Source organism: Hipposideros armiger, unplaced genomic scaffold, assembly GCF_001890085.2.
Source record: "Hipposideros armiger isolate ML-2016 unplaced genomic scaffold, ASM189008v1 scaffold_213, whole genome shotgun sequence".
Classification (NCBI taxonomy): Eukaryota; Metazoa; Chordata; class Mammalia; order Chiroptera; family Hipposideridae; genus Hipposideros; species Hipposideros armiger.
Genome location: NW_017731563.1, coordinates 1,921,950 through 1,932,418, shown reverse-complemented (window position 1 = coordinate 1,932,418; position 10,469 = coordinate 1,921,950). Strand labels below are relative to the sequence as shown.

Below are 10,469 nucleotides of genomic sequence, written 5' to 3'. Positions count from 1 at the left end.
GCTCCCGTGCCTCTGTCAGTGGCCCCTGTCTGGTCTCAGCCTTTCCCACCCAGTGCTCTCTCTCAAGTTAGACCCCAGACAAAGGACAGGACACAGTGTCCCCTTTGGGGCTGGCCTGCCTTTCACTACATCTCTGATGCTTCAAAGCCCTCTCACGGCATCCTCTCAGGGCAGAGTACAGAGACTGCTCCCCTCAGTCCCTCCAGCCAAGAGCCAAGCCGTGGTCTGCCCGGAAAGCTGGGCTTACCATAGCCCTTCCCGTTCCACCTCTTCCTTTCCTGCCTCTACTCCCTAGAGCCCTCAGACTCAGGCTCTTCCAGGGTCCCAGGGCTCTCACTGTCCCCCACAAGCTCCTCCAGCCCCGAATCTGCCCCCACGGCACTGAGCCTCCTCTGTTCCATGGCCCCCTTTCACTTGTTGCATCCTCACTTTGAGCAAGTTTAAGGAACCAGACAATAAAGATGGAAGGGATTGGAGGGGGAAGGAGCACCAGTCCAGTGGTCTGGGGTCAGCCACCACATCCTGCCTGATGGCAAAGAACAGTAAGAAGCCACCCCATGAGGCCCAGCAATGCAGCTGACCTTCTCCCCTCACCCACAGCTGCAGGGGCTGTGGCTCCCTCAGAGGAGCTGACCTTGTGTGCTTTGGCAGTTGCCAGCCAGCAAGGATCCTGCTCCAGTGCCCAGACACTACTAATGCACCCTCCCCCCCCACACACACACACACAGATACACCACATTCACACACACACACATTCACACACACACCACATTCACACACACACACATACACACACATACACCACATTCACACACACACACACACACCACATTCACACACACACACTGATACATACATGCACACACAACCACACATATACCATACATGCACACATCACACACCACACATGCCCTGCATGTACCACATACACATCACATATACAGTACACAGACAGACACACATTAAACATATACCATCCATACACATGTGCACACAACACCAGATACCATAAACACACACCCACCAGTCCCCACACATAAATCCACAACACAAACGTGCCACACACGCAGCACTCGACATGCTCACACACTACATACCTACCCTAGGCACAGACGGGCACACGCAATCTACAATTTCTCCTCTTGCTTCCAGTGCAGTGCGGTGGATGAACTGTGCCCAGAGAGCTGCCAAGACAGTGTAAGTTCTTCCCAGTGTGAAGAAGGTAGAAGTGGGAGCTGTAGGCCCCTCAACCCACAGCCTCTGGATGGGCCCACTCCCCTCCTCCCCAAATGCCCTCCTTCCATGCAGGGCTAGGCTCCACAGATCCACAGAGGGAACCTTCTCACTGGACATACATAGAAGGCTGCCTTCCCAAATGTCAGGATAGATCTGGGCCCCAGAGGTCAGTGATGGGGCCTGGCCTCACCTCCCTTCTGGACTTCTCTCCAGGACCTGGACTGCTTCGTCATTGACAACAACGGCTTCATCCTGATCTCAGAGAGGTCCCAGGAGGTAAGGCACTGGGGAAGAAGTGAAAGAGGAGCCAAGTCATCCAGCAGCCTTGTTATAAAAAAAAAAAAAGGGTGTGTGGCCCCAGGAAGGAATCCTGATTTAAAGCCAAGTACAACAAAAGGTCTGAATAAAATGAGGTCTCCTCCTGAAACCAAAGTCAACATAGCGAGATTACAAAATTCATGCACTTTTCAACTGAGATGGCCAGAGAAAATATTACTTCTTTACTTGTCTGGAACTAATCTGGCCTTCTCTTGTGGTTGGTATGGAAATTGTCCATGGGATGAGGAGGGGCTCAGCACAGCTGCCCCTCAGGGCCCCGTGTTTTCTGTGCTGTGGCTGTGTCACTGGCAGGCATGGCCTTAGAGGGCCCCCGCCCCAGAGTCCTAAGCAGCCCCCCGTAGCTCTCTCTCTCACTCCCCTCTGTCATGTCCCCCTGCCCTTCTGTCCATTCAGGCTGCTATAACAAAAAACTACAGACTGGGTGGCTTGTAAACAACAAGAATGTGTTGTTCACAATTCTGGAGGCCAGAAGCCCAACATCGGGGTGCCAGCATAATTGAGCGAGGGCCCTCGTCTGAGTCGCAGATTTCTCCTTGTATCCTCTTGTGGTAGAAGGTACAAGGGAGCTCTCTGGAATCTTTTTCATCAGGGCACTAACCCCATTCCTGATGGCTCTGCCCTCACAGCCTAATTGCCTCCCAAAGGCTCCACCTTTGACCATCACCTTAAGGGTTAGTTTTCATCATGTGCATTTGGGGGGACACATTCAGACCATAGCACCCTCCCCTTCTACTTCTTGGGGCCCAGAGGGCCAGGCCTTCCCCACTTTGTGCTCTCTTCCTATCTGGACCTCCCTCGTGGAAAATTCTATTCTAACCCAGCAAGCCTGGCCTTCTGTTTGCTAGAGGGGAAATCAAGGAATGGAGGCAATCCCTCTCAGCCACAGCCCTGCTCACGCATCCAGTCAGGCACATGGACGTCTCCCTGGGTCCCATGTGTGCTCAGAAAGGCAAGAAAGAAGGCACAATTATAATTTTCCATTTGCTGAGCCCCAAACTGGGCCCTAAAATTAATTCTTTATTTAGCCAGAAGTCAATCTAAAAAAGAAGCCTGTTCAAGCCTGAACCAAACCTGAATATCCTTACGTGAATATTTCCTTGAAACAAGCCAGAAGTATTGAAATGGCCTCCAAGCTGAACCTCAATCAAAGGGATACAGCATTTGGTCCAGTGTGAGCTTTGCCACTACTTAGATATGTGATTTGGTTAAGCAGCTTCCATTACCTCTGCCTCAGTTTCCTCTTTAAGATAAGAGGGCTGCACTACATGATTTCTAAGGCCACATCTAGGCCCCAGAGTCTCAGCGCCTGGGGTATCAGCAGAGCTGGGGGAAATTGGCTGGGTTTGCCGAGGTCGTGACCATGGCTGTCTCCATGTTCTGGCTTCACAGGAGCCGGCCTCAGGGTCCAAAAAAGCCCTCAAACATGGCAGGAACTAGGGCACAGGAAGGAGAAGTGGGAAGGAGGGCAACTGAGGAAGGGGCACCAGTGGGTCATGGCATCTGACTCCTGGAGGAGAGTTTCTCAATGGCCCGCTTCTGTGGAGCGTGTCTCAGCAGCAGGAGTAAAGAAGAAGATGGTGTCACCCACTTTCCTCTCTAGTAGGACTTGGGGGTGGGCTGGCCATCATGCTGTCTCTTGCAGGACTTGAATCATTCATGTGATTCCCTGGGCACCTCTGCTTTTCCTCCTTGTCCCTTTCATGCCCCCTTTTGGCCATGTCCCTCTTCCCTGGACAGAGCGCTGGTCCATTTAGTATTTCTCAATCACCCTGGGAGAAAATGGGTGATGACAGAAGTTGAAACCAGTGGTTGGAAAGAGGCTTTGGGCTGATCCGATGCTCTCAATCATTCATGCGCTGACTCCTGCTGCCCTGGGGAACGGATACCGGCAGTGTCTCCAGGTACCTGTGGTGTTGGCTTTCAAGGGCCAACGTTTCAGACAGAGTGTAGAAGGAAGGCTGGACACTTGGGGAGGAGAGCAGCAAGATATAAGGAGAAGACAGCCAAGCCTGAGAAACTGTTCTGGCAGGAGCAGGCGTCAGCACACGGTTCCTGACAGGGCCAGGGAGTGCGTGTTTAGGCTTTCAGAGCCAGACCGGCTCTGTCACAACTGCTCAGCTCTGCGGTTGTAGCATGGAAGCAGCTGAGCATGGCTTTGTTCCAACGGAACTTAATTATGCATACTGAAATTTGAATTCCACGTAATTTTCATGTGTCATGAAATATTATCAATCTTTTTATTTTTTTACAACCATTTGCAAATAGAAACACATTCTTAGCTCAAGGGCCTGATCTGGCCCCCTGGACTTCATTTGCTGATGCCTGCTTAAGAGGCTTCAGGAGAAATGTGCAGGAAGTGGGGGGCCCAGTGACAGGCCCCCAAGTGGCCCTTTGCATAATTCACTTTGGTCCTGTTGTACACTTGCTCACATATCTTCACAAATCATGACAACACTGGGTACAACTCTGGATAAGATACGGTAGCAAACAGCTATGCAGAGACTTATATTTTATAAAGGATGTGTTTATTTAGCTTATTAATCCCTGTTTTCTCAACTATCATGTTATCTTATAACATTGTATGTAGTTTTAAAAACCCTTTGTAAAATGAAGCAGGGTAGAAGTGAAATGAAGTCTAATCTCCACTAGTAGGGTTACGGCCTTCTAGAAGCTCCTCCAGCCACCAAGCGCCCACCTTGCTTGGTCAACCTTGCCTTTAACACAGCCTGTTGCTCTCCCTTTCCCCCCTCCCCCCACTGTGAGGCCCCAGGAAGGGGTGGGGGGCTTCCCCTGATCATCTCTGGTGACGTATTAGTCTCATTTTATACCAGAGGAAAAACTGAGGCTCTGCAAGGTTAAGTTATTAACCCCAAAACTCACAGCTACAGAAAAGCCAGACTTACAAGAGAAGACCAGTGATGTGAGGGAGAGGGAATTTCTAGAAGAAAAACTTCATGGTGATGAAAGCCAAGCTGGGAGAGCATTGGTTCTAATGGAAATCGAGAATTTTGAGGCAAGGTGGATGACCCCAGGGAGAGTGGCCTTCTCTGGAGGGTGTGGCAGGCTGCAAGTCGGGTTCTCCTGGGTCATCATAATCCTCCTGCCCGAGCCCCTACCCCAGGTCATTCTGTTCCTGCTCAGGGCAGAGTTCCTTCACTGTGCTGCACTGGTCTTAGTCTTTTAGAATGAGGATCGATGCCTACAGGGCCCTGAAAACCATGGCCCAGCATTCCAGACCTCCAGGTTCAGCTCTAAGGCTAGTGTCAAGGCTCTGGGAATGGCAGTATCTTGACAGGTTCCTCTTTCCTCACTCTGGACAACTGGGACCCTGTGACCTGAGCCGTGTCAGGTTATGAGAAGGCACCAGGGGAGTAATACCCTGGACAGAGACACCAGCGCTACACGCAGCACCTGGCAGGTGTCCTGGCCAGGCTGTCCATCCATCCACTTACGCTTTTTTTTTTAATTCATTCATTCAATAACTCTGTAGCAGTTATCTATTGCTGCATAACAAAATACCCCCAAAACGTAATGGCTTAAAACCACAAGACTTACTGTCTCTTAGTTTCTGAGGATAAGGAATCTGGGTGTGGCTTAGCTGGGCTAAGTCTGGCTCAGGGTGTCTCCCAGGGCTGCAATTAAGTTGTCAGCCAGGCTGGCTCCATTCAAGTCATTTCAAGGCTTGACTAGAGGAGGCTGAGCTTCAAAGTTCACTCGTGGCTGCTGGCAAGATTCAGGTGCCAGGTGGGCCTCTCCAGAGGGCGACTCTCAACATGGCAGCTGGTATCATCACAGCGAGCAAGCCAAAAAGAGCAGAGAGAGGAGGGCAAGACGGAAGTCACAGTCTTGGAAACCTCATCTCAGGAGTGACATCTGGTCACTTTTACTATGTTCCATTCACTAGAAGAAAGTTACTAAGTCGAGTCTACACTCAAGAGGATGGGCTTACACAAGGGCACTACTGTCAAGAGCTTGGGTCCACTGGGAGTCATTTCAGAATCATTCTATCCCACACTCCTAGCCACCCACCCAAACTTGCCCCACCCTAAACACACCCAAGTGCTCCCAAGGGCCACATGGCCTGGGCCCTCCTCCCAGCTCACTCCTTCCCCCAGTGTCCTTTTATACCTAGGCCTCAAAGTGTGGGAGGTGGGGGGCTGGCGGGGGGACCAGCAGCATCAGCAGCATCAGCAGCAAATGGGAGCTTGATAGAAATGCATGTTCCCAGGCCGCACCCCACTCTGAAGGAATCAGAAACTGGGGGTGGCCCACCATCTGTGCTGTAACAAGCCCTTCAGTGATTCTGATGTGTGAAGTCTGAGAACCACTGCCCATGCCTTAATGCCAGTTGCTATGAATCTGGATGCACTTTCTGGACTGGGCTAATGTGCCAAAGGGTCCGGGCTACTCCTCATCCCTGCCAAGGTTTACCCAGGGGCCTGGGAAGAGAAGCCTGCTGCTGCTCCACATGCAAAGATTTTTCCCGGAAAGTCCTTCCTAGCCCTCCCTCACAGACACCCTCCTACCCAGCAAGCAGGAGCCCCAGGGCCCCATCTGCAGCCTGCCTAAGGGCCGGGAGCTTGGCTCCCTCCTGGTTCCGGTGGTGTTCCAGGCCTGCTGATTAGACATTTGGCCCCACTGAGCCTGTCCTCCAACTCAGGGGTCATTCTTATAATAAAGAGATACAAATGACAGGATTACAGCCTTCTGTTTTGAGCCTAAAAAGAGAGCAGATAGCTGGAGCCAGAAGAGTGACAACAGCTCTGTGGATCTTTGTAATGTTTACAGTGGGTCTGTCACCTTGGATTTGGGGACTCTGAGTCCTGTCATTTGCCTATATGAGTAGCACCCACATACAGGAGCTTTAAATGGACCTCACAGGGGCAGCAGAGCTATAAAATCAGACACCCCATTGTGGTGTCTCTCCCTAAGGGCTTAAATCTCTCAGAAGGCATAGCACGTCCCTCCTCGCCACCCACAGAGCCAGGGCCGGCAAGGCCCTCAGGCCAGGCAACCCTTCTGCCCGCACAGGGCTTCTGATATGCCTGTCCTGGGCCCTGGCTCTGTTTTCCTTGGCTCCCCTTCTCCTTCCCTTTGTCTCCAAGCTCTTTGTCCTCCTTGCCCACATGGCATGACAGGCTGTCTTCACGTCACTCCCAGTGCCGTAGGTGCAGAAGAAACCTCGGCCTCCCAGCCCTGCACACACTCCTGAACTTGCCCCTTCAGCCCCCCACTTTTCATTGCCTGCCTCAGCATGTCTCTGGACTCCCCCATGCTCTACCTTCCTGGGGCCAGGGCAGTCTCATTTGGGCAGCTTGGTGCCTCCAGAGTGAAATTCAGTGCATCACCTGGACCCCAAGATGGCTGGTGGCGGCAGAGGCTCTCCAAGAGCACGGAGCTGACACCCACTCCACACTTTCCGGCCCCACTGTGGGGCCAAGGGCACTTGTCAAGAGACCAGGCAGGTGGGAAGATGGGAGGGCGAGGCAGTAAAGCAGGAAGGAATGAAAGGATTGGAGCCACTAGGAGCTGTGCCCAGTGATTCCACTGTGGTAACTCTTTTAATCCTCACACTCCTCAGAGGATAAATTATCCCTGTTTTAGAGAAGAAGGAACTGAGGCTGTCCCTAGGTAAAGAGGCCATGTGACATTTGCTCCATTTGGACACAGAGAGAATCTTTGCCCCCACTCACGTTCTGGTCCCCCTTCTCTCTGGGGACAGTGGCCTCCCACAGGCATGCAAAGTCACCCAAGCCTAAGGTGCTCATCAGCTCTGCATTCTTGGCTGCCACCTGGCTCATCTGCTTTCTGCTCCAGGCTCCTGGGTGGTACCTCACAGGACCTCCCCTCACCCCCGCCTCATTACATACTGGAAACTCAGGAAACCCCCCAGCCCTTTGCTCTAGCCCAAGCAGCCCAATGGACCATGGCTTGTGTGTGGTTATTGCCAATGAAAGCAGAGCCTGGCCCTGCTGTGAGCAAACCTAGCTTGCAAGTAGAGCCCCCAGAGCCCCCACGGCCGTGAAGAAGCTGTAGTTCCCTGCCATGCTGTGCTCTGGGTGCCCTCCACGTTCAGTCCGGAGGGCCTAAGTTGACAGGGTACCCAAAGTTGAACGTTTGGACCTTGGCTTTGCAGGTTGAGGAAATTTGATCCATTTACCTATTTGAGGCCCTGATTCACTCTAAGTTCAAATGAAACTGTATCAGCTAGGAATTATGTTCTGCTGTCAGGAATAGAATCCCCACTCCAGTGACTAAAAAAAATTGAATGTTTATTCTCTCACTTGAAGAACGAATGAAGAAGCCTAGGCCTGGTATGGTATGTCACCAGGTGTCCCCACAACATGGCTATAGGAGCTCCTGCCTTCTTGTCCACTTTCCAGACAAGAAGAAGGGGGAGGGCAACAGACATGAACCAGGTGCACCCCCTGCAGAGTCATCTTTCTTTAAACAGATTCCCCGAAGTCCCACCCTTGTCTTTGCTCACATTTCATTGGCCAGCCCCAGCTGCAAGGGATTCTGGGAAATGTAGTACTTTAGTTGAGCATAGTGCTACCGTAAAGTCAGGATTGCCCACTAAGGGGGAGGATGGATATTCTCTGCCAGAGTGACATACCCTAGAAATCAAGTTGTTTATTTACAGAAGAGGATAAGTTTTTTTTTTCCAGTGTCTAAGAGCTTGTCTTACTCTCAGGGACCCCCTTTCTTAGAATCAAGTGTCTAAACAACAGGCTTTTAGGTGAATAAGCCTAGAGTTAGGGAGGAAAAGGAGACAGGCTTATGCAAATTTGGGCCAGCCTCATCAGGAGGCTCAATTCCAGCTCACTGCACTTTCCCAGGGAACAAAGTACTCACATCATTCATTCATTCCCTTGTCTGTTCACTCGTACATTCCTTCAGCAAACATTCACTGAGTAATTACTATGAGCAAGATACTGTGTGGTCTATGGGGAACAGGAGGATTGTGCCCACTAGGATCCCACTGTCTGGTAATGCAGGAACACACACAGTAACTGGGCAGCAAAAAGTGACCCACAGCTGGGAGGGATCCCTGTAACTGGAGGGACTTCAGGTGGCTTCAGGCTGTACCTTCAGGAACAAGTGGGATTGGGTGCCTCTTACCTTCCTGCTTGCTATTCTGTCCCTGGGATGCCTTCACCTCCCCCGTTGTCCCCCTGCTGTCCACTGCCCGCTGCAAAAAGCCTCTTGGGCCTCCCAGTCAGAACACAGGGGCCTTCCAGGCACAGAGAGAGCAGAGCTCAGACAAGCCTGAAGATCTCGTCCTCTCAACTCCTGCTTTCCTCCTGTGTGCATTTGTCAATAGCCTGTCTGTTTCTGAGTGCACAGGAAAGATGCATTAATTCTGACTGGAAAGGCGAGAAAAGAGAGCCTTGGAGGAGGATAAAAAGAAAAGCTCCCTGGAGTGGGGGCTGACCAGGCAGGGAAAAGAGCATGGCCCTCACGTCTCCTTGTCACACTGGCCACCACTTACCCAGTATTTACTATGGGCCAGATGCCTAGCACATGTTATCACCAATCTTTCTAACGGCCTGCCCATGGTCACACAGCAGGCTGTGTCAGACCCAGGCTTTGAATAAAAATCCAGCACCTAGGTCCGAGCTCATCCACTCTGCAGAGGGAGGGGGGAGCAGGGGCAAGAGGCAGGACAGCGGGGAGGACATGCAGGAGTGAGGCTGGAGGGCAGTCTGAGGCTGCACAGTAGGCATGAGGGTGTGCTGACCGAGGGACCACGTTGGCTTGGTGTGCTTCCTGGCACAGTCAGGTGCTCACCTCGTGTTGGCTGATTGGGTAATGAAGGAGGGACTGGAGGGGGTGGAGAGGAGTGGGTTCCTGTTCTAGGAAACAGAGAAGAGAATGACAAAATCCCAGCTGTGTGTGAGGAAGACTCACACTGTCTGGCAGCAGTGACTGGGGACAGGGAGGGAGAGGGAGGAGAGCCCAGTGAGGAGGGCGGAGTGGGCTGCGGAGAGGACAAGGGCTTAGGTTAAGTCACCATCCATGGAGCTGGGATGATAAGTGACAGGTCCACAGGAAACACTGATTAATTGAAAAAGAGGGTTGCTAGTCGGGGGAGGTGGGAGGGAGATGGTTAGGGGGAAACCAAAGGCAGCTCCAGAGTTCTCCTACCCATTTAGCCAGTACAAGAGACAGAGAACCACTGTGGAATCTTTTGTGACCATTACACAGAAAGAAATGCATTTTACATCTGATCTAGTGCGAGCGCGCGCGAGCGCGCGCGAGCGCACACACACACACACACACACACACACACACACACACACACACACACAACCATATAGACAATCAAGTTTCACAAAACCTTGTTTAACCTTACAGCAAATGATTCACAGTGATTTGTTCAAAGGAATTCTGCACCTTTAAAAAAAAAAGTGACTACAACCCCTATATTGATTTCATAGCCAAATAATGGATTATAACTTAGGATTTAAAAAGCACTGCGATAAGAATATGGCAGGAAACCAGGATAAAGGGAGAAGAGAGGGTGGAATGGATCCCATTTTGATTATGTCGAAAAGCATTTGAAGGGAAAACCCAACTGGTAGCTAAAGTCTGGAGCTCAGAAATGAACCCTGGGGGGTTGGCCGAGTAGCGCGTTTGTTAAGAGTTGGCTTGGGACGCCGCCAGCTCTGAGCAGCAGGGCCTCGGTTGGGATCCCACATGAGGGCCAGTGACGTGCGCCCTCTACAGCTAAGATGGTGAACAACAGCTTGACCTGGAGCTGGGCTGCAGTGAGTTGCCAGTGACTCAGCGGGCCTGCAGTGGGGCTGCAGTGGGCTGCTGTGAGCCGCTGTGAGCAGCCGTCCAATGGCTGGTGACTGACTGCCTCACCTGGGAAGAGTGCAATGATAATA

At 51.7% G+C, this 10,469-nt stretch overlaps 1 protein-coding gene across 1 annotated transcript in view; it reads left to right on the top strand.

Moving 5' to 3' along the window:
• The window catches only part of CACNA2D4 (calcium voltage-gated channel auxiliary subunit alpha2delta 4), a 123,103-nt gene that overhangs the window by 103,335 nt on the left and 9,299 nt on the right, over positions 1-10,469 (top strand). Inside the window, exon 27 of the mRNA XM_019654048.1 lies at positions 1,499-1,512. Coding sequence (XP_019509593.1) covers positions 1,499-1,512 — 14 coding nt within the window. The remainder of the gene's footprint in view (positions 1-1,498; positions 1,513-10,469) is intronic.